A 25,910-nucleotide genomic window follows, 5' to 3' on the forward strand; every position below is an offset into this window, starting at 1 on the left:
TGTGCACCTGTGTGCAAAAGTGTATGTGTGCACATGAGGGTGTGAGGGTTGATTGTATGCATGTATCTAAGTGTGCTTAAGAGTATTGTATGAGTGTGTTTGGATGTACGTATGTTTGTATATTCATATAACTGACAGTTTGAATATGCAAGAGTGTGTCTTTCTGGATACATAGAGGCTTGGAGATTAAATATCACTTGCATTTTTATATAGGCAGTCACTATAGGAATAACTTCACTAAATTCAGTATAGAATGGGGGGAATACCTCCCTAACTGCCTATAGCATATTATAAGATATTTGCATTAGGCATGCACACAATTTATACCTCATTTGAAATTTGGAGGGAAAAATAGCTATATTCAAATTTGTCCCCAGGATTTTGCACCTGGTCATATCAGTTTAATAGATGTAAATCAGCTGCCAAAGTAGGGAAACATTCCTTCTTCATCGCTTTAAAATTTATTTTATTACCTTATTCTCTGAGGATTCTTCACTCACAGTGACACTTGCCATTCTTAAAGCAATTGAGGGTACTTTGGAATTAATACTTAGAAGACTGTAATTATCATCCATTTTTACCCCAGACCACCCTTGAAGTTGCAGAGGGCACCAGCCACATTTCTGAGACCAAATTAATGCTCATTCATTGACATATTTCTCTTCTGTTGATTAAAGCATAGTGCTCTAGAAAGTAGAAGGGAAAGCCCTAGGAGCTAACACAAACATGTAATGAGTCTCAGGTTCAGGGATAGAATCGCTACATACATTATCTCATTTAATCTTCTCCGCAACCATGCAAGGTTGTGTTAGTTCTGTTTTTCAGATGAGGTGTTGTGGCTCAGAGAGGTTAAGTAAGTTGTCTAGGGTCATGTGGCTAATTAGGGGTGAAGCTGTCATCAAATTCAGATCTGTTTTTGCATTACACCAGATTCAATCTTTTTGAATGAATGTGAAGGGATGACCCTTCCAGAATTTATATCTTCTCTTACTGGGCATGGGGTTTATTGGATGCCTACTGACTCTCAATTGTCTTCTCTAATGATGCCTAAAAACTTGATTGACATCAACTTAATATCTACCTTCAAGGCAATAAATAAACTAATGAACCATACTTCCAATTTGAAGCCTCCCTTTGTACTCATTTTAAAATATACTGGCTGGATTGATTTCATTATTTTAAAGTATACTGGTTGGATTGATTTCATTGTTAAACTGCTATGTGCCAGAGGTTTTACACACATTATACCCATTTTATAGATATGGATATTGAAATTTCAAGATATTAAATAATTTGCTTAAGGATTTATAACCAGAACCAACCAACTCTACATCCCTGCTGACAGTCCTGGATAAGCTTCTTTGCCAAGATCTGGGTAAGTCCATGGATCTAACAAAGATTGTTTTTCCATTTATAAAATGGGGACAATGGTATTCTTATTGCAAGAGTTCTAGGATGAGAGACAGTATACAAAAGCACCTTGAAGATAACAGCTAGTTGATACATAACAGCTTTTATCTGAGCCATTAAAGTTAATGATAACTGTGGGCATTGTCATTAACCCATGAAGTTCTAATTTTTTCAATTCTGCCAATATTGCTATGAAATTGACAAAGATGATTAAATATGCTGGAAATCATAATTTAGAGCTTATATATTATATTAATATAATATAATAATTATTATATTATAATTATATAATTAGTTATGTTGTATATTACATAATTACATTATATATTATACACTATTAGTTTTTATAGGTGTTCCACATCTGGGACAATGGGACAAACTAGGTTAAATAAACTTAACTTAAAAGGCCCTGTCTCCTACTGACTAGGTGTTTCAAGGCTGTTGAACATCTCTAGGAGTTAATTCCTTATTTAAAAAACAAAAATAGCATTTTATAGCACCAACTGTGTTCCAAAGAGCACTACTAACTCTGTAAGATATAAAGAAATGTGAGGCAACATTGTGTTTCCTGATCAAAGATTTGTGGGAAACTTTGGTGAGCAGATTTCCTTATGAAGAGCATTTTTAGAATCTGTAATGTGCTTTGTGAATTTCCAAGTTGGGGGTAACACATGTAGTATTTTTCCTTCCCCTCCCCATTGCAGAATGTTTTATATTTTCCTATTCTATTTTGTGGTAAAATGGTTATATAGAAAATACATTGGAAATATTGACATGTCATAAAGTTTACATATATACTATTTTTAAAAGCATGAATATAGTAACATCTCAATAAATTCAACAATATTATTGTTATCCTTAGCATAATCATCGTTATAACCACAAAGAAAGAATAAGATAGGAGGAATAGATTCAAGAGATTTATTATATAGTATGCTGACTACTATTAATAACAATATGTCAGACAACTAAAAATTGCTTAGAGAGTAGATTTGAAGTATTCTCACAACAACAACAAAAACAATATGTGAGGTGATGCACAGTTCAAACAGTTTGATTTGGCCATTCCATGATGTATACATATGTCACAATATCATGTTGCATAACATAAATAGATTTCTACTTATCAGTTAAAAAACTAATTCAATTAAAAATAAAGTTCCACCATGGTGCAGATGATCTGGACCAGAAAATGTAAGTCTAATAGACTCCTACAAGTAAAGATCTACAGGCTCCACACCAGAATATTCTGTCTGTTAGATTGGGGTGAGCTGGTACAATAGAGGCAGAAGCTTCTGTAGAAAATATACTATATAATAATTCTATTTAAAGTATTTATTTAGATTACGTAAGAGTCACCAAATGGTTCTATGATGACTAAGATTTTTTTTGCAACATCCTAGGTTGGAATTCCAGGTAAGCACCCTGTTCTTACACTGCATTTTCTGATTGGTTTTATTGTACTCATGAGATTTTGTATTTAGCACCACTATCATCGTATGTATCAGAGTTTTACCTCCTTTCCTTTCCACTTATCTAAGAAAGAGAAACAACTAAAAACATGGCAGGTATAAGGTGGACTTCTGTTGAATGTCTGACTTATACAACTGGACTTTCTTCCTTTTCATCCTGATTCAGTTCCCTGGCAATCTGGAAATAATTTGCTTTTGCCCTTGTATATCTCCTGTCAAGGGTACACACAGTTTGCTTAGATATATGGTCCTTTTAAAATCATCTTTAAACTTTTATCCATTCTCTGCTCCTTGTGGTAGAGTTAATCATATCTTAGGAGCTGAATTCCAGGATGGTGGTGGATCCTATTGCTTTCGGCAGAAGTCTTCAGGGACTGTGGGGGTTGTTTCCCCATGAACCAATCTTTTAGAAAAAGATATATTAACCCAAAAGGAAAATTCCTCACACAAATAAAAAATGTATTTCTGCATCGAACTTGCTGGTCCTGAAAAAGATAAGATGTGGGATGAATCTGCAAACAAATTTGTCTATATCCAGCCTAGGGGCAAACTATAGATTGTGTTTGCTGTATAAGATTATTGACTAGGGTTATAGTCTCCTTTCCAACTAACATCCTTAAGATGGATATCTGAGAAAAAGAAGAAAATAACAATTTCTTTACTATTTTAACCTCTGGTATAGTAGTTCCAGAGCTTGTCTGCATTTATGATTTGAGCAATGATGTAAGAGGTCTGAAAGGTTGAGATGGAGTGAGAGGTTTTCACACTCTATTGGGAATACATTGACTCTCAGAAACCATTTCAACCCTGCCTTCATATGTCTCACATTAGGGACATGTGTTCATTATGGATGGACTGATAATAGTTTAAATGAATATGTTCATTCTCTGTCTTATTGTCTCAGTATCTGGCTTGATAGGAATGTAGCAAAAAAAATAAACAGAAAAAAATTCTGGTAAGGTTAATGTGCTGACCTGCAAAAATTAAAAAAAAAAATAGAAAAAGATATGTGGCTTTTTCATAGTCAAGTCTATTGATGAAAAGCTTTTTTGCTAAGTGAAAACTCACCTTTAATATAACCTTGTGAGAAGATCTGAATTTGGTTGTTTTATTCCATAAATAGGCCAGGCACTATGGCAGTTACAAGATATGAATTTGGAGAATGAGGCCATGGCAGCTCAGATATCAACTGACAACTTGGTGATCCCATGCTGCCTCTATTTTCTAGTAATTTCTTCTTATAGAACACACTTGATTTTTGTAAAGTTCCAGCTAAATAAAACATTGGAGGAAGATGTCTTGGCCTGAGAATCATCCAAGGAAAACCCTGAATGATGAGGTCTAATCCTTGTCAGTTTGTTTACTGTTATTGTCTCTACGTGTCTTCAGTCTGGGTGAACCCAGGTTGTGTCTAACTCAGTTTATTCCATTCAAGTTATAGACCTATTACTAATATATGTTTAATATGTTACCTATTATTAATATATGTTTAATTTAAAGCATATGTTGATTTCCATCTTGAGAAGTTGAAAGACAAGGTTTTTCTGGTCTGTTTTATATAAGAAGTAAACTAATGGTAAGGATTTAATTATGCTACTATTGTTACACATTTGTACTCTTTATCATCTTGTGCAAAACTCTCTCATTGAATTGATGCTTCTCCTGCCTTAAGAAATGTAAATATAAGAATTCTTATATATTTCACTGATACAATTTTATTGTCAAACTAGAAGTAGATTTAGTAATGGGGGCCCTTGATGTCTTATTATTGCCAAAAAAGATTGATGCATAATTATATTAAAAATCAAATCATCATTTTTGGTGGACAGTCTCCACATTTAACTGACTTTGTGTGGCATTTGAAAATAATTGGTTTAATTTGGTTGTATTTTTCAGGGTAAACTCAGTACTGGCACATGCTAAAGCAGTGCTGTCAAATGAAGTGCAACTTAAACGTCAATATGAACCACATATATTTTATATTTAAAATTCTTTAGTATCCACATTAAAGAGTAAAAAACAAAACAAGTGAAATTAATTTTAATTACATATTTTGTTTAATCCAATGTATCTAAGATATCATTTAAGCCTGTGTTCAACATAAAATTAATTAAGATATATGTTAATTAACTTTGAGTAAATATGGAAGAGGTTTGCAGGCAAGTGTCTTACTGATTTCATTGCAAATAAGTTTTATCCCCATTCATCTCTGTCTGGAGAGCAATGATTCACATAACTGATCATGCCCTTTTGTGTTGGTAGGGAGGGAGCTAGAAACCTATGTTGAAATTACATGTTAATTAACTGTGCATATGGCTTCCTTAAATATTACATTTTCCAGCTTTCTTTGGAATTAGGTGCATTGACATGACCAAGTTATTGGTCAATGAGCTTTATAAGTGCATGTTTTTAGCAGTAGCTTCAGTGAAGTCCTCTTTACAGAGGGTAGAAAAATACTCCCTTCCCCGTTGCTTCATTCTAAAAATGAGGATGTCATGATAGCTGGAGCACTAACAATGTGAACTATTAGGACAAGGGCTCCATTCTAGGGATAGTACAGTGGTGAACTGAAAGAAGCTTTCTTCATGGAATTACAGATAAGCTCTGTACTGCCTACTTCTAAATTTCTGTTGTCTGAGAGAAAATCACATTTGTATCTTATTTAAGCCACTCTTTTTTTTTCTTGGGGGGGGGGTAACTCCTGTCACTGAACTCTAATCTTAGCTGACACACAAGGAATATAAATTTTCCTTGAATGTGATTTTGTAATGAATAGCAGAGCTTGAAGTAAAGGCAATGGAAAAAGAGAACAACTACTTTATAGCCAGATTTTCAATAATACATCTATCTGTGTTCTACAAACACAGGAAACAACACCATTTGGGTAGGGACAAAAGAATGTAATGACTGTGGAATAGAAAGAATTTTCACACTCCTTTAAATTAATTCAGCTTTACAATGTCTGAAAATGAATTTCTTTGAGACAGCTACTAATTTATCTCCTACTTATAATAGATTTGTCTTTGAAATGTGTCTTTACAATGAGAATTGAAATATAATGACAATAATAGCTACCATTTTTTATTATAATTTAGTGCCTACTATGGGAGTAGCACTATACTGGCTGATGTTCAAACATTATGTTATTTAACCCTTGCAACTACCTTAGAAAATATGAATAATTTCCCCATTCTATAGAAGTTCAGATAAGCCAAATAACATACTGAAGGTCACACAGTAACATATAAGCACAGCTGAGATTTGAATTCATTTCTGTCTGAATTTTTCTATGCTGAATATCTGACAATTTTCATAACATTCTGAGTGTTAAGAAAAAGATCCTGAGATCTTCCCCTGCATATGTTCATTGCCAAATTTCTAGATATTCAGTGGAAGTGTTTACAATGGAAAGGTAATATATGCTGAATTTTAATAAATTTCTCTGAATGGTATATTGGTCAAAATGTCTAAACCAAATATCATGAGACTTGTCATATTAACAATGTACCTAGTGACCATACATAGTTATTTAACATTCTGAGGACTGTTTCTTAATCTATAAAAGTAGGATGCAGAATTAGGTGGTGTCTAAAATCTCATCTAGTGTCAACATTCTACAATTATTCCAATGAGTCTATGAAAGAAGAAATGAACAAAAGGAAGACTGTTGGAAAATAAAACAGGCAATAGTATTTAGAGTGCCTGAAGTCATATTACTTGACATGTAGAATTCAATCTTAAGAATGAATGAACCTAGCAAAGAAGTGTGGGTGGCTTGCTCTGATTGTTGAAACTTCCTACTCTTGACTCCATTGTTAACCTTACTGCTTTTGAAAGCTATGGTTTCCAAATTATCTTTTGAAAAATACTTTTCAAAACTTTCTTCCATTGCACACTAACAGAACTGTTTTGCTAGCAGAGTGACATCTTCTGGTATTGTTTAATGTTTACCTATACCTCATTAGAATAAACTTTTGATATAACTGGAACTTAACAAAAATAGTTCTCTTCTTAGAGTGGAAAAATGCTAATTACTAAAAATAAATTGAAATGTGAATTTAGCTTAAAAGCACAATTTGCACATGTGTAAATTGAGACCTACAGTGGTCAATGTGTCTAAGACTCCATGGTGAATCAAAGACTTGTCAGGACAGTTGGGGCCATCTGCTTATCTGGGTGACCTAGAGTTTTGATGAGGGTCCAGAGTAGGTACCAAATGTGGGAATGAATCTAGAAAAAAAAGTTCAATGTACAGTCAGACTAGAAGAAAATGGTCCACTTCAGCCTTGGGTCTATGAGGATGTTAAATAACAAACCTATTCTAAAACTTAATGGCCACTAGCCAAGTTCAATGTGGATTTGGGTCTGAATGTATGATACGTTTACAACCCTCTAGTAAAAAGCTAACTGTAAAGTGAGATATTTAGTTACCAAAATCTTACTTTGCAGGCAAGTTTTTTGACAGAAACAAATGTAAATCCTCTCCAAAGGAATACTTTGTTAACATATGACAAAGAAAGAATTCCGGTACATTTAGGCTCACAATTTAAAAAAAAAAAAAAAGCAATTCATATACAAGGGTTGATTGAGAGAAACAACAAGCAATAAACTCAGACCCACAAAAACTTCTATGTTATAATTTACCAGATACAGTATATAAAATAGTCATATTTACTATATTTTGGAGAAAAATAACCAAAAACAGGATTAAAGAGCTAAGAATTATCCAAAAATAATGAGGCATACTTGAAAAAAGGCAAAACATACATTTTAAAAACAAAAATTACTGAAATTAAGAATTTAATGAAAGCTTTAACATAGCCAAAGAGAGGTTTAGTGAGCTTGAAGACCAATATGAAGAAATTATTTACAAGGTGACCTAGAAAAGGAAAGAAATGAAAAAAAAAGAAGTAAAAGAGATGGAGGCTAGATGAGACAAAGGGAACTTCTAAAAACAGATCACAACAAATGCAGGACAATAAAGATTCACAAAGACAATGAAAATTTTCTATAATTCATGAAAGTCTTGGGTCCTTAGATTCAAGAAGCTCAGTAAATCCTGAACAGGATACAAAATTAATGTACACTGAACTTTAAGAAGGGACATTGGGGTGTGAATAACTCTGCTTCAACTCTAAAGCATACAGGAAAAAGTAATTTGCTTTGTCAATCATGGAATTTGTTTTTTTTCACCTGTAAGATGAAAAAACTCTTATCTACCTTACTTACACCTCATAAGCATTTGACATTAAGAAAAACCTTTTTGCTAGGTTACTGGAGACTTGGTAGCAAGGGCAAAAGTCAATTTCTTTTTCTTTTTTTTAAATATTTATTTTTTAGGTGTAGATGGGCACAACACAATGCCTTTAATTTTTTTAATGTGGTGCTGAGGATCGAATCTGGGTCCTGCCCATGATAGGTGAGCGCTCTACCACTGAACCACAATCCCAGCCCCAAAGTCAATTTCTTTACAATACACTCAACCATCCATTTAGAGTCTTTATGAACTCAACTTTATTAGGTTTCTAAGTGAAAACTATTGGCCTCTTTCTTTACTAAAGAACTAATCTCTGTTATTCCTATTCTTCTTGTCCTTCTATTGGTTTATGTACATATTCAAAGGAATATGTACATAAACCAATTATCTGAAGCAGTCTTGTAGGTATTTTGTATCATTAGAGTTCAATATAAAATCCCAATTCTATCAACAACCTTGGATTATGGCCATGATGATGAAGTAGAGAAAATGGGTCAATAAATATTTGGAGAAAAATTAAAACTATCAGTTAAATGCAGTATATTTTATTACAGAAATAATATCATTCAGCTTATTTTGGGGAGGTATATAGGGCGCTCCAAACAACTGATTTTGGCACACAGGACTGAGACAATTAACTATGATTCATTCCTAAATCCTGGTCACTGATTTTGCACAATTGAATCCTGGTTTCCTACTATCTCTCTTAACCATCTCTACAATGAAATGTTTCTACATCTTCCTGCCATTACAAGACTGCTATGAAAGCCTGGTGAACTGTGAAAGTAGGCATCCAGGTGGCCACTTTCTCCACAGGATCTCATGCACAGGGAAAATTACACCTTTTGGATTCATCCTTTTCTGAGTCTATTTTCACTTCATGTAGCTAAATATTAATTTAAAAAATGGCAAATAGCTAATGTACCTGGACTCCAGAATAAGAGTTTGAGTAAATGAGAGGAATACATTTAATAGTGAAATACAGCACATGCATGTTTTTCTTTGATGTTCTTATTGGTCTATCCAAATGCATTCCTTATTATACTGTACTTTAACCACGTAAATAAGCACACATCCTCACACTCAGGTTTACTTAGATTTTTTCTTCACAATTGCCAACTTATTTAAATATGTCCCTGGTTTGAAAAGCAAATTTAAAGCTTTAATGTCCTGAAATAGTCAGTAGAGTTAGCTCAGATTTACAGAGAAGCATCTGCAAATTTACCTCTTACTTCAAACTTGTCAAATTGTCAAAAGTTTCACTGCAGTTTTACATTGCTGCCTGCTAATGATGGCATAACAGATGTGGTTTTTATTGTCTCAGAGTAAAATGTAAAAGCATTCTTTTGAATATATTAGATATTTGAAGTGCTTTAAATTACCTCACAATATATATAATGTTAGGGCCATTAAATGAGCTGTTTTAAAAAATAGAAATTTTAAAATCTGAGAATATTTTTGGGTTCAATTTCTATTTTCACTTGAGCCAAAAAAAGGCTTGGGGGTGGCAAACCATGACTGAGTAGGATGTGTTGCTAGGAAATCATTAAAATAGTGTGATTTTTTTTTCCTATTTCATATCTACCTCCCAAAGATATTTCTGTGGATTCAGTCTTACACACTTAATTTAACTTGTAATTCTCTTAAGTATGCTTTTGGGTTGCATTTCTAATGTCACCAATGAACTTCATTTACTTCAATAAACTGGAGTTAATGTTTTGACCTCACTTTAGTGTTAATGGCATAGCTTCCATGTTTCAAATAGAGGGTTGTTTTATTTAATCAATCAAATCAAAGTCACCTTAAATTTTATCTTTTTCTTTACTGAGTAGAAAAATAATTACTTTAAAATAAATTTGAGCACAGGCTATTATACCTTGCATATCAAGTTAAAGATAATTAAGCCATATGCAAGTCATAAGCCTTTTATCTTTTTACACTAAAAAGCACTATAACCCTCTTTCTCCTATCATGTTTCAGTGATGAGTTGTCTATATCTGAACTTTTCTTTAATCCCAGGGAATCTGTAGCGTTATGATATATTAACACTGTTGCTCACTAATAAAAAGAGAGTTTTTTCCCTGAGAATTTAGCTTCTATTCCTAAGAAATATGGGTGTGTTTCCAGAACACAGAAGGAAAAGTACCTGAAATCCTGGGGTTCCAATTCTAGTTACATTAATGATTTCTTTTCTATTGAAGATGCAGAATTCTAGTTACTTTATATTTGAGTGGGCACACCCTTTAGTGGCATGATGAATGAATGCTACTCACTCATTCCTAGAGAGAGCACCTGCATTACATTTTTAACAAAGCCTCTTTATCAAATAGCATGTATGAACCTGCCATAAGTGTAATATTTGGAAGAAAATAATACTTGTGTAGACACAGGGCATTAGCAATTTCTGGAAATTGTGAGAAAGTGATGCAGTACATGTGCTAGACATACAGTCAGATGAAAATCTTTTGACTATTGGCACTTTAAATACAGGAGGAAACTAATAATGTTTTTAAAGCATATGGCCCTTGTATAATCAAGGAAAGTTTCCCTAGCAACAATAATTATATGAGCTTCTTACAACTTCCTCCTCTAATTATCTGTTTTATTAGTATATGCATATCATCATCCATTAGGGAACACTTAAAAACATAATGAGACATTGTTATAATGAAGATATATATATATATATATATATATATATATATATATACATACACACATATATATATACACATTTATATTTGTATGTATGTGAATCTCCATATACATAGGCAAATCCTCAAACAATATGGTCTATATATCAAAATGTGGATATCCTTATGAGAACAAAAACATTTTCAATTAGTATTTCCTCACCATAAACATTATGAGGTTAAAGGAGTTTATAGACTGTCTCTGTGAAAAATTAATAATCAGTGTCAATAGTCTAATATACAGGATCAAGAATCATAGATCTCAATGTTGAAAAAGACCTCCAGGGCCTTTTGGCTAATCCACCATTTCACAAATGAGGCAGCTAAGTTTCAATAAAATTAAGTGAGATACTAAAAGTTCCTGTTATGTGCATATATGCATGCACACATGTGCATGTACACATATACTGTGTTATCTCTCTGATGGACAAGATAAATACATGTCATAGAATGGCTTAATAACAAGTATCTTTATAAGAGACCCTTTTAACATCTTCAAGAACTAATACTGTTTGGATGAGGTACATAGTCCTTTGTATGATATTTTTCTCATAACCTATAGTATGTTTACAAACATCTCAGGGCCTAATGCTATATATGCAGCTGATTAATTATTTTCTAAAACACACAAGAATAAGAAGATATTGTGGTGGAGAAAGAGCAAGAGTTGTCTTCTTTTTGTAAGTGCTTACCTCTCATGAATTTTTCTGTTATTTTCAACAATAGAGGAAATGTCTCATAGGAAGTTTAATTAAGAGAGAGAGGATTGTAAAGTTTTATTTTATGCTCTTCCTCAAAGACCATGTGATCAGGAGAAGCCAGATTTTACAAAAGAAATATAGTAGACATGTTTTACAATGCTGATCTCAGATGTTAGGGCCAGTACACTTAGAAAAGGCTAAATGTATTACTGTGATTTTTACAGCAAGGGGTTACGTTTTAAGGGAGCACGATTTGACCTGTGGTATATCCAAATCCAAACCATGATCTAACAAGCTTCTATTGTATTCCTCTTGAGGTATTTTTAAAGACTAATGAGTTAACCTTTGTGAAGTACCATGAGACTATCAGTTTAAGAAGTCTATATCAAGTATCAGTTTAGGGCTTCTAACAATATTCATACCTAGAAAAACAGACTGAAAATAATCAGTAAACCATTCACTGAAGTCCCATTGGTATCAGAGCAGCACAGCTAACATGCTAACAGCTAAGCTTCATGTGCTTAGAGGAAGAAAATGATCAATGGCAAAGAGCATATCCACCTTTGAAATGACACAATCCATTATAAGAATCAGATGTTAAATTGCTTCCTGTACTGAGCGCACTCAATTAAAAGTCTGCACAGTGAGACCATCTAGATGGTTAAATATGCTCTGTGGGAACAACCTTTATGGAGCTTAAAAATCACAGAAGGACCATTCCTACCATGACACTGGAGATTTGGAAGGCATTTCCCTTTCCTATTTTTCAATTTGGTAGTTTTATTAGGAAGCCTTTTGCCTGAGAGGCTGCTGAGTTTGAGATCATACCTATTCACCCTTTTGCTTCTGTGAGCAAGATGTTTCTAGTGAGCTTTTCTATTGGGCCCAGGATAGATGAATGCAGCTTTGGTTCAGGATCTCTGTACAAAAATGTGCCATTCATGCCCTTGGTATTTGAGGTCCTTCATCTCCTTTTTCAGTAAGCTAATTTACTCACCTGAGTTCTATCTCCTTGTCTAACTTCTGTCTTCCACGGGCAGGAGTGAAGATAGCAGGGTGAAAAGAATGCTAGACATAGCATGAAATCTGCAGACCTGGTTTTTACTCACAGCTTTGTAACTAGCCAGGTCTTTGATGTTAGACCAGTTATTTAACCTCTATGATTCAGTTCCCTCATGTTTCAAATACTCACGTATTTCTTTTTCATTGTTTGCTATCCCTCCGTGCCAGACTGCAACCTCCACTAGTGGAGAAATCTGTTTTCCTTACTGATGCATCCCAAGAGCACAAGACATGGCACAAAGTAGTTGCTCAATGAATTTTTTTTAAATAGATGGACATTTCATGTCTCAATCAGTGGTGTTAGCTATACATGTAATCTCTCAATGTAGACATCAGAGTTAGTTGAATTCCCTGTCTCCCTTTACAACCATAGAGTCACTAAGTCCTATTTTTTAACCTCTATCACAGCTGTTCTTTCTTTCTCACATGCACTTAAATTACTTTATATCAAATTTTCCACTATTTTTTATTATTCTCTTCAAACTCTTTCCAGGGTAATTTTAAATGGTCAACCTCTTTAAACTCCTCCTATGGTCTTCTCATAATCCTCAGGACAACATAAACTCTTATGCATGACATACATGGACATTCACAATCTAAAGTTTTTTGTGATCACTTCATATACCTTCAGAAAATGTTAAACACTCCTTGTACATCGTATCTCTTTTAGCACTTAGTGCAAGATTTTTCATGTTTTTCACATTTGTTTCCTAAATCATATTTATTATGCTTTATTCTTCTTTATATATTACCTCAAATACTGATGGAGATATAACAGTGGCTCAATAAACATTTGCCAAATGAAAGGAAGAGGTTAGGCTAGTGAAACAGTTCTCATGTGCCTTGAGGAAAACCACCTAGCCTCTTTTCTGTGGTGCATTAGAATTCTCAAGGATGCTGAGGCAAGTAGACTAGACACCACCATACTTGAGGAGCACTGAACCAGAATATCTCTATACTTCCTTCCAGATCCAATATTCTATGGGCCTGTGTAGCTCTCTGTTATTATAACAAATATCTGGGATAATCAACCTACAAGGAAGAAAGGTTTATTTTTTTCTCACAGCTTCAGAGGTTTCCATCATGGTTTGTGGCTCTGTTGCTTTGGGGTGTGTGAAGAGGGAGTACTTCATGATGGGAGTGTGTGGCAGAGGAAATTGCTCACCTCATGTCGACCAGGAAACAAAGGAGAGAGAAGGGAGAAACCAGTACCCCTCTGAAGGCATGTATTCAGTGACCTAACTTCCTCCTACTAAGTCTTAATTCTTTTAGGTTCCACTACCTTCCAATAGTGCCGTGGGCTGGGAACAAACCTTTATCACATGAGCCTTTGGGAGACAATACATATCTGAACTAAAATAGAAGCTACAATTTTCTTTCATAATTTTTGTGAGTTAAGGGTTGTTTGGAGTGAGGGAAGAGTAGGGTGGTGTTTAGGGTACCAAATGTGAAAGAAGGAAAGAGGGGAATTGGAGAAGAATGTTCACATCTAGCCATTTTTCTCTCCTTCTGTGATTTTCTTTGCCAATAGAATCGGTGCATGGCTTTGCATGTTAGGGAGTATGGGTGAGAAGGGAAAAAACTCTCTATACATTGAACTTAATATTAATTCATTGGAAATATAAATATTTGAATTTACTTAACTGTCAAGTGGTGCTTTACCAGAAAATTTACTCAATTTTGAGGTATCAGGAAGGAAATTTGAATGGTCTGAAGGAACAATTATATGACATGGAATCACTATTCAATCAATACATGCTTAAGTAGTCACAAAGAGGTAAATGTTTGACTCAGTGTGAAGAACATGATCATGATAAACACATGTTGGTGCTCTCCAGGATTCTGATTCTTTATTCTCATTTTCTGTATTCTCCCTGGAAAATCAAGGACATGCCACATGCCTATGATCTGAACTATGTAAAAATGTTTGCTTCCAGCTCAGGATTCTTCTATAAATTTCTTTCTTGACTATCAGTCCCTCACTGGACATATCTTTCTGGATCTTCTGTGGATACCTCTAATATCCATAAATTAGCACCTTACCTGGCCCACCTGCCTCAAGCAAGGGTTTCTGCCTATATACTCTTTCTTTCTCAGTTGTTGGTACTTCCTTTTACCCAGTCACCTGGATCCCCCTCCCATCTCTCATGGAAATTCACTGATTTGTCTCTACCTAACCATTCTCATAACAGCAGTTTCAGTTCAGACCATTCCCACCATAATGTTCTTGCACTACACCAATAAACACACTGTTCTTGCCTCTTAGTTCCCTATCCCATTCATCTCCAACTGGTCTTTCAGTTGCCATAAGATTGGACAATCTTAACTGCAGTGTGTTTTAAAGAACTCAATGTTTTCATGTTGTGTCAACAGGAAATGTAAATGTCTTAGCATACTTTGTCAAGTTCTCTACATTCTGGTCCCTGCTTTCTCACAGGTTTAATGTAATTCCTCAATCCTAGGTTGCAATTAACCCAATGGCTTGCAAATATTCAAGTGTTTCATTTAGATTCTTAACATTGTTTCTTTAGTTAAGCTACTCCTTCTGTTTAAAATATTCTTATCTCTCTTGTCCATCTGAGAAATATGAATCATCTTTCTAGAGTTAATTTGAGTGTGAAGACTTCTGCAATGTCTTATCTGACTATAAGGTCTTTTCTCACAGAAATAACTTACTCCTCCCTCGTTCGTGATTCTGTGGCTTATGGCCCTGGACATGGCCCAACAATGATGTTTTTACATGTGATTAATTAGATAAGGACTCCTAGAGGACAGCACAGTATTGTGGTTAATGCAGGGACTGTAAAGCCAAAATACCTTAGTCCAAATTCTGATTCTAATACTTGTTATATGGGTAACTTTGGGCAAGTTATTTCACTCACCTCTCTGTGACTCAGTTTTCTCATCTGTAAATTGGGCATTACTATTGTACTTAATTCAAAGTGAATTCATACACAAAGTACACTTAGAATAGTGACTACTATGTGTACAATAATAATAATGCTAACATTAATATTATTTTACCTGAAGTTCTAGGCTGGAATACTATATCTGAAACATGGAAAGATGGAAGGTGTTCAGTAACATTTTGTTCAATGTGTCTCTCCTACTAGACTATAAAAAAATCATCTGTGCAAAATTTCATCCATCTCATTTACCACTAGATCCTTGGTATCAAACACTATGCCAAGCACATAACAAGGATATGTATATTTGTTAGATATATAAATGAATGGTTTTTAAGATTTGCATTTTTTTATTATTAGATTATCTTAACATTTTGATAATTTCCTGAAGTTTTAAATTGCAATATTACCTCTCATATTATTTCTATGTGAGGCAACAAAATTTTAGTGAAGTTTGGTTAGAATTGTGGTAAAATGTTATGTTAGAATTAATTCTTTGAATATTCTCCTGCTGTTTCCTTACTGTAGATCATGAGCTAATTCAGTGGTACCAACAGTTCCACAGTATACTAATTTTTTTCTGCTTACCACATGTCATTTTATATCCTCGACAAAATTTATAGGCAAAGGCTTTTTAGAAATCACCATTTATTAATTCTGCTCATTTAATGAGCATGAAATCCAGAGATAAGAAAAATTGTATATAGAATGGCCCATTCTTTACAGTGTTTATAATTCAGGTGGAAAACAAGCCATGTGCACAAATATCTACATCACAATGTATTCTGTGCTTTCTAGCAATACAGATAGGATGTATTTCAGGGATTCTCCTTGATGTGATCAGGAACGGTTTTATGGGATGACTAAAATTGTAATTGGTCTTGGTGGATTTTCCTAGGGGGAACAATAATAACATTCAATGCTGAGAAAAAGACATGGAAAACAAGTGTGAAAATAAGATATCTTGGGAGTAAGGAGAGCATACAGATTATTCGGGCAGAAGGAGGATTTTTTTTATTTTTTTAAAAAACATTTTAAATCTTTTTAGTTGTAGTTGTCAATATCTTTATTTTATTTATCTATTTTTATGTGGTGCTGAGGACCAAACCCTGGGCCTCGTACGTGCTAAGTGACTGCTCTGCCACTGAGCCACAACCCCAGCCCCAGAAGAAGGAATTTATATAGGAAGCAGAAGTAGAGTGTAGGCTAGACACAAGAGATTTTGAATAGTTTATGGTGAACTTTTGACAACAGGCTAAGATACTTAAAGGTTATCTGCAGACAGTGGAGAGGTATGGAAAATGTTGGGGCAGGGAAAGGCAAAAGGAAAGCAATGTTATAGAAATAGGAATTGTGAAGCAATATGGCAGTATATAAAATGGAGTGGCGTTCTTGGTTAAGTTGTGTTTTCAGGTGATAGGACATCAAGTGCAAATGCCCGATTTCTCAAGTTTGGGGAGATAGAGTTTTGAAACAATCTGCATAGCACTGATAGTAGGAGACTTGAGAATGAACAAAATAACCAGAGAAGAATACAGAAGAAGAACAAAAACTTAAAGACACAGACCTACCACAATGAAAAACAAGATGAAAAAACAAACAGCAGCATCCTGTTGTAAATGAAATGCAGTAAACACTAAACCTCATACTGGAAAGCATCTTATGACTCACAAATGTATACTTATACAAAGCTCAATATATTTCAGGAATAATAAAACTAAAAAACCATATATCAAGGCATATCAGAATTTAAAGAGTACTTTAAGATAGTTCTCTCTCTTAGATAAAGGATCATTTAGAACTTAGCAGCAGAAGAAGAAAGAAAAGGAAATAACTCCAATGTACCTGTTGAGCAGTCAGATCCTGTCCACTTGGGATCACAGTTGCATACTCCAGAGTCCAGAAGAAAAGTCCCATGTCCTGAGCACTGCTCTTGACATATAGGAAGTGGAGTTTCACAGTTGACTCCTCCCCAGCCAGTTGAACAGTGACATTCTCCTTTTACACAGATGCCATGGCTGGAACACATTGGATCTAAGCAGTCCTCTGAAGGTCCAAAGAAGGGAAGAGGGAAGGTTAATAGGGAACAGGTGCAGGATAATGAAACTGAGATACTTACATTGATTTCCTAGTATTATATCATTAATGTTGCTTTAATTGGGCAATAAAATGACTCATGCAAACATTGTGTTCAGACCATAAGATTATTAACACTTAAAAATATGGTGGAGTATCATAGAGGTTACAACCCAAAATTAGGAGAAGAAAATCACACATGCTATGTGAAATTGTGAATAGTGTGTAGCAACCCTACAAAAATGGGTGGGTGGACCCCTATCTGGGCCTTCAACAGGAATTCCTATTTTGAACAAAGGCCCAAGAATTTCTGGTAAGTCATTCCTTATCTTTTCTGAAATTGGAATTAGAACTCCAGAAATGACTTTAACTTGATGTGTCTAGAGGAGTCAACACAAAAAAATTAAGCTTGATTATTCAAGTTATTAGGCAAGGTGATTGCTGTTTGTATGAAATAATAGAATTTACAATAATTTATTTTAACCTCTCATTTATTCCTTAGAAGCACTAAAATGTGACATTTTATACCTAATTCCAAAATTATTTTCTTTATTGTTTCTCCTTCTATCAGGACACTGTGACATAGTTTCTAGTGTATGAGAATATAACAGACTCAATTCCATTTATCTCTGTTTCTGTGATTCTGGAAAATTTTCTACATTTTAACAAAAGTATGAGCCATTCTGGAGGTAGGTTCCTGTACATGCCTTGGGGAAAATTGTTTTGGGCTTTTAACCAAGTAACCTTTTTACATCAAAATGGGAAAGTTAACTTCCAAATTTCTAGTCTTTGTATACAAATGGAACCAAACTATTATAAAGAAGATGCATGTTTTGAATTACTTTGCAGAAATAGAAATAGACTGTCTGATACAAACTATTTGCATTTGAAAGACTAGCTTAGTTGTAAGGTGTGACTTGTGGCCATGGAACAGACTAAGTCTAACTAAGCACTATTATAATTAGCGTTATTGCCATTATAATTAACACAAGATCTCAAGGTCATTAGCACAATACTTTAATACCTAAGCTAATCAGTAAATTAACACACAAAGGCACATCTAAGTTGATTCATCATTTGAAGGGAGAAAGTATGAAGTATAGATCTTTTTTAGAAGGAGTCCATTTTGTTATATTGAAGTACAACAATCTTAATAAACAAAATAATATTTAACTTAATATATGTTATTTCCTTAAGAGGGCTGCTCTATTGTATTTATGTAAATCATCATGTAAGTTATATTTAAATCAGAGGCACAAAGTCATGGAGTTAAAGGGGCCAAACATGGATGAAATGGGCTGGATATAAGAAAACAGGGTATATTGGGAACAAACTGAAACCAAATGTCTGGGTTAAAGGGAACTGCTGTTACTTGGCTCTAGTAGATTACCATCATGTTGCAATGTGGGCTCAATGTCATCAGATTTTATAGTGGTCAAGAGTGGCCAGAAATAGCAATTTCTATATGACACTCCTCTACTTTTAAATTTTGGTAAAAGCATTCTAAAGGGTTTAATCTCATTCTAGTCTATAAACAAGGAAGACTTTAGCTTTCCACCTCCTGTTAGCAATAGTAGAATTTGGGTTTGAAGATTATATGTGTTCCAATGAATGTATTGGGCCTATAGTCACATTGGACAACAAAAAAACAACATGGCACATGTGAGATAAACAAAATCCATCTTCAGGCCCAGTTCAGCCCATGGGTTTCTGCTCAGTCATGTCTGAAGTAAAATATTTTTTTTCTATTGTTTTTGAAATGTGCATATCATTAAATCTGTTGAGCATTGTTCCTTGCTATTTTGGTTGTACTAAGAATTTGGTTAGTTTCATTTTGTTGCATATGGATTTCCAGTTTTCCCAGCACCATTTGTTGAAGATGCTATCCTTCCTCCATTGCATGCTTTTGGCCCCTTTATCAAATATAAGAAAGTTGTAGTTTTGTGGATTGGTTACTGTGTCCTCTATTCTGTACCATTGGTCCACCCACCTGTTTTGGTACCAGTACCATGCTGTTTTTGTTAATATTGCTCTGTAGTATAGTTTGAAGTCTGGTATCGCTATACTGCCTGATTCACACTTCCTGCTTAGCATTGCTTTTGCTATTCTGGGTCTTTTATTATTCCATATAAATTTCTTGATTGTTTTATCTATTTCTACAAGAAATGCTGTTGGGATTTTGATTGGGATAGCATTGAACTTATAGAGAATTTTTGGTAATATCGCCATTTTGATGATGTTAGTTCTGCCTATACATGAACAGGGTATATTTTTCCATCTTCTAAGGTCTTCTTCTATATCTCTCTTTAGGGTTCTGTAGTTTTCATTGTATAGGTCTTTCACCTCTTTTGTTAGGTTGATTCCCAAGTATTTTATTTTGTGGGGGGATATTGTGAATGGAGTAGTTGTCCTCATTTCCGTTTCAGAGTATTTGTTGCTGATATACAGGAATGCATTTGATTTATGCATGTTGATTTTATATCCTGCCACTTTGCTGAATTCATTTATTAGTTCTAATAGTTTCTTTGTAGACCCTTTTGGGTCTGCTAGGTATAAAATCATGCCATCTGCAAATAGTGATAATTTAAGTTCTTCTTTTCCTATTTTTATGCCTTTAATTTCTTTCGTCTGTCTAATTGCTCTGGCCAGTGTTTCAAGGACTATGTTGAACAGAAGTGGTGAGAGAGGGCATCCCTGTCTTGTTCCAGATTTTAGAGGGAATGCCTTCAATTTTTCTCCATTCAGAATGAGCTAGCCTGGGGCTTATCATAGATTGCTTTTACAATGTTGAGGTATGATCCTGTTATCCCTAATTTTTCTAGAGTTTTGAACATAAAGGGATGCTGTACTTTGTCGAAAGCTTTTTCTGCATCTATCGAGATGATCATATGGTTCTTATTTTTAAGTCTATTGATGTGGTGAATAACATTTATTGATTTCCGTATATTGAACCATCCTTGCATCCCAGGGATGAATCCTACTTGATCATGGTGTATAATTTTTTTGATATGATTTTGAATCCGATTCGCCAGAATTTTATTGAGGATTTTTGCATCTAGGTTCATTAGAGATATTGGTCTGTAGTTTTCTTTCTTTGAAGTGTCTTTGTCTGGTTTAGGTATCAGGGTGATGTTGGCCTCATAGAATGTATTTGGAAGTTCTCCCTCTTTTTCTATTTCCTGAAATAGCTTGAAAAGTATTGGTATTAGTTCCTCTTTAAAGGTTTTGTAAAACTCTGCTGTATACCCATCCGGTCCTGGGCTTTTCTTAGTTGGTAGTCTTTTGATGGTTTCTTCTATTTCCTCTATTGTTATTGGTCTGTTTAGGTTGTCTATATCCTCCTGACTCAATCTGGGCAGATCATATGACTTAAGAAATTTATCTATGCCTTCACTATCTTCTATTTTATTGGAGTATAAGGATTCAAAATAATTTCTGATTATCTTCTGTATTTCTGAAGTGTCTGTTGTGATATTGCCTTTTTCATCCCGTATGCTAGTAATTTGAGTTCTCTCTCTTCTTCTCTTCGTTAGCATGGCTAAGGGTCTGTCAATTTTATTTATTTTTTCAAAGAACCAACTTTTAGTTTTGTCAATTTTTTCAATTGTTTCTTTTGTTTTGATTTCATTAATTTCAGCTCTGATTTTAATTATTTCTTGCCTTCTACTTCTTTTGCTGTTGTTTTGCTCTTCTTTTTCTAGGATTTTGAGATGAAGTATGAGATCATTTATTTGTTGGTTTTTTCTTTTTTTAAGGAATGAGCTCCAAGCAATGAATTTTCCTCTTAGAACTGCTTTCAATGTGTCCCATAGATTCTGATATGTTGTGTCTGTGTTTTCATTTAACTCTAAGAAGTTTTTAATTTCCTCCTTGATGTCTTCTAAAACCCATTGATCATTCAGTAACCTATTGTTCATTCTCCAAGTGATGCATGATTTTTCCTTCCTTCTTTTATTGTTGATTTTCAGTTTCATTCCATTATGATCAGATAAGATGCATGGTATTATCTCTACTCCTTTATATTGTCTAAGAGTTGCCCTGTGACATAATATATGATCTATTTTTGAGAAGAATCCATGTGCTGCTGAGAAAAAAGTGTAACTGCTTGATGTTGGGTGGTATATTCTATATATGTCAATTAAGTCTAGGTTATTAATTGTGTTATTGAGTTCTATAGTTTCCTTATTTAACTTTTGTTTGGAAGATCTGTCCAGTGGTGAGAGAGGTGTGTTGAAGTCTCCCATGATTATTGTATGGTGGTCTATTAGACTCTTGAACTTGAGAAGAGTTTGCTTGATGAACATAGCTGCACCATTGTTTGGGGCATATATATTTATGATTGTTATGTCTTGTTGGTATATGGTTCCCTTGAGCAGTATGTAGTGTCCCTCTTTATCCCTTTTGATTAACTTTGGCTTGAAATCTATTTTATTAGATATGAGTATGGACACTCCTGCTTGTTTCCGCAGTCCATATGAGTGATATGATTTTTCCCAACCTTTCACCTTCAGTCTATGTAGATCTTTTCCTATCAAATGCGTCTCCTGTAGGCAGCATATTGTTGGGTCTTGTTTTGTGATCCATTCAACTAGCCTGTGTCTTTTAATTGGTGAGTTTAAGCCATAACATTTAGGGTTATTATTGAGATATGGTTTGTTCTTCCAGCCATATTTGTTTATTAATGTTACTAAACCTGATTTGTTTTCCTCTTTGATTACTTTCCCCCCTTTACTGTCCTACCTCCCACTGTTGGTTTTCATTGTTATTTTCCATTTCCTCTTCCTGTAATGTTTTGCCAAGGATTTTTTGAAGAGATGGTTTTCTAGCTGCAAATTCTTTTAACTTTTGTTTATCGTGGAAGGTTTTAATTTCATCTTCCATCTTGAAGCTTAATTTCGCCGGATACACGATTCTTGGTTGGAACCCATTTTCTTTCAGTGTTTGAAATATGTTATTCCAGGATCTTCTAGCTTTCAAAGTCTGTGTTGAGAGATCAGCTGTTATCCTGATTGGTTTACCCCTAAATGTAATCTGCTTCCTTTCTCTTGTAGCTTTTAAAATTCTTTCCTTCTGTATGTTGGGCATCTTCATTATAATGTGTCTAGGTGTGGATCTCTTATGATTATGCACATTCGGCGTCCTGTAGGCTTCTAGGATTTGGGATTCTGTCTCATTCTTCAAGTCTGGGAAGTTTTCTCGTATTATTTCATTGAATAGATTGTTCATTCCTCTGGTTTGGAGCTCTGTGCCCTCCTGTATCCCAATGACTCTTAAGTTTGGTCTCTTTATGTTATCCCATATTTCTCAGATGTTCTGCTCATGGTTTCTTAACAGTCTTGCTGAGCTGTCTATGTTCTTTTCAAGTTGAAATACTTTGTCTTCATTGTCTGATGTTCTATCTTCTAAGTGTTATACTCTGCTGGTAGTATTCTCAATTGAGTTTTTAAGTTGGTTTATTGCTTCCTGCATTTCTAGGATTTCTATTTGTTTGTTTTTTATTACCTCTATCTCCCTGTGTAATCGATCTTTTGCTTCCTGGATTTGTTTATGTAGTTCCTTGTCAAAGTGATCTTTCATTGTCTGATTTTGCTGTCTCATGTCTTCCTTGAGACTCCAGATCATCTGAAGCATGTATATCCTGAACTCTTTATCTGACATTCCATCTGTTGCAGCTATTACCTCTTCTAAAGTTGAGTTGACCTGCATTGCTTGTGGTCCTTTCTTTCCTTGTCTTTTTATACTGCTCGCGTTTCTTTCTGCTTGGTGAAACTGTTGTGCTTTTGAAATTTTCCCCCTATTTATTTATATTGCTCTTGTATAGTTGGAAAATCTCCCTTGCAGGGCGGGTAGTGGCTGTGCTCCTCCTCTAATTATGGTGATCTGTCTACCACGATGGTTGGTCGCAGGTCTGCCCACCCTGCGGGCGCGGGTGGTGGCTCTGCTCTGCCCGCACTCCAATTGTGGTGATGTAACTACCATGCCCTCGGGTCGTTGGTCCTGATCCGGATGTGGGTGGCGGCTCTGCTCGGCCCCTACTCCAATTGGTGTGACGTGTCTACCATGCTGGCAGGCCTCTAGGCCTGTTCCGCCGGTGGGTCGCAGGTCTGCCTACCTTGCGGGCTCGGGCAGCAGTTCTGCTCAGCCCCCACTCCAAATGGGGCTACCTGACTGCCTCTCCAATGGGTCGCTGGGCCTTTTCCGGACACGGGTGGCGGCTCTGCTCCACCCCCACTCCAACCAGTGTGATGTGACTGCCTCGGTGCTACGTGTCCACCACGCTGGCAGGCTACCGGGCCTGTCCTGCCAGTGGGTCGCAGGTCTGCCTACCTTGCAGGCTCAGATGGCGGTTCTACACAGCCCCTACTCCAAATGGGGTGACTTGGCTACTGCGCCGTCGGGTCGCTGGTCCTGTTCCAGGCGTAGGCGGCTACTCTCTTCGGCCCCAGCTGCAGTTGGGGTGTCGTGATACCATGCCGGCGGGTCACTTGGCCTGTTCTGGGCGCAGGCGACAGCTTCCCTCTGCCCCTCTGGCCCCCACTGCACCCAGCAGGACCCGGACCGAGAAGCAGTTACCGCGGGGTCCCCATCCCTGGGCCAAAGCCACTCCGGGAGCCATAACCCGGCCTCTCCGAGCCAGGTGCACGCTCCTCTAGGAGCAGGCTCCAAGGAGCAATCTCTGCAGGTTCCCAGCCCTAGGCCAAAGCAGCTCCGGGAGCCAGAGCCTGGCCGCTCCAAGCTCTCCGAGCTCGGTGCACGCTCTGCTGGGAGCAGGCTCAAAGATGCAGACCCCGCGTGTTCCCCAGCCCTGGGCCAAAACTGTTCCGGGGGTCAGAACCCAGCCGCTTCAAGCTCGATACACGCTCCACTAGGAGCTGGCTTCAATACGCAGTCTCCGCGGGTTCCCCAGCCCTGGGCCAAAGCAGCTGCGGGAACCAGAACCCGGCCGCTCAGAGCTTGGTGCACGCTTTGCTAGGAGTGAGCCCCAAGGAGTATTCTCCACAGGTTCTCTAGCCCTGAGCCTGAGCGATCTGTCTGCGAGACGCAGGCAAATGTCAGCCTGAAATCACCTGTTCCGTAGCTGAATGAGCTGAGATCAGTAGAAAACAGGGATGATTCCATCAGCTCTCCAAGATGGCGGCCGCTGTCCTCCTCTGTAGTCCGACCGGTGTCGAGAACCAAACTGGACCGCTTCTCTCCTCCGTCTCAAAGCCAGAACTCAGCACTAAGCATGGCCATTACACCGCTGGCAGGAGCCCCCAGAATCTGCATCGCTGCACCCCCGCTCCGGCACCTCACCACTTCCCAGCGCGCGCCGCAGACTCCAGCCGTGGGGCGATCCGCCGATCAGGCAATGGGACCCTCCGTGTGGAGAAATCGCCCGCGTCCGAGCCCCCGCAGCCGAACCTCGCGCGATGGAAATCCCTCTACTAGATTCTGGAGCACCTCAATTTTGCTGGAATTTCCCAACAAGATAGCCTTCAGCTGTTTCACCTCGTCTTTCTCCTGCACAGTGACGCGGCGCACAGGGGTGATGCACTCCCTTCGCCACCATCTTCAATCCTCTCCACATATAATCTTCAAACCCAAATTCTACTATTGCTAACGGGAGGTGGAAAGCTAAAGTCTTGCTTGTTCATAGAGTAGAATGAGATTAAACCCTTTAGAATGCTGTGTAATAGTCTTAATGAGCCATCTTTAAAAAGCAATTATAGTGTATTTTCAGCAGCTTCTTTCCTGAACAACAGTTGTGATGAGACCATCTCCCATGGTAATGGTTTAATATTATTTCTGAAATCAGTCTTGTTTGAGGAATGTGGCATGAAAAAGGTCTGATTACTAGTAAACTTATTTTCCAAAGTATCTCTTTAAATGATGAAACTATTGCCATATCAAAATATTTTTGCAAAGACTCCTTTGGGGTAAATTTAATATAAAGGCACTGGTTTGAAACTCATTAGTGGTAAGCCTGCTTCCTTAGGCACAGAGGTCAAGTTTCAGCATAAGGTATGTAAAAATAAAAAATCTAAAGCAATAATAATAATGGTAATTACAAATTACTCCCAAAGAAAACATTTGCAAAATGCTTCCAAATGTGCATATATCATTATTTTTATTGCTTTCTTTAAAGTGAGATGTAGCGTAATGTACTCTGTAATAAGGACAGCATATGAACTAACAGCTAAAAATCATCCATGGAAATTCTAAATTCTCAAGTTTATTAAACAGTATTGGAAATAAGAAGGAAAACACCATTTTTCATTATTTCTTAGTAGTTGTCATAGATAGTCTCATATATAATATTAGATACTGTCAGAAGATATATGAACTTCCCT

At 36.2% G+C, this 25,910-nt stretch overlaps 1 protein-coding gene across 1 annotated transcript in view; it reads right to left on the bottom strand.

Moving 5' to 3' along the window:
* TENM1 (teneurin transmembrane protein 1) overlaps positions 1-25,910 on the bottom strand; it is a gene marked incomplete at both ends in the record, with an annotated part of 577,764 nt that overhangs the window by 216,157 nt on the left and 335,697 nt on the right. Inside the window, 1 exon segment of the mRNA XM_081278185.1 lies at positions 17,347-17,547. Within this exon segment, the coding sequence (XP_081134311.1) occupies positions 17,347-17,547 (201 nt within the window).

Source organism: Spermophilus citellus, assembly GCF_964194105.1.
Source record: "Spermophilus citellus genome assembly, chromosome: X".
NCBI lineage: Eukaryota > Metazoa > Chordata > Mammalia > Rodentia > Sciuridae > Spermophilus > Spermophilus citellus.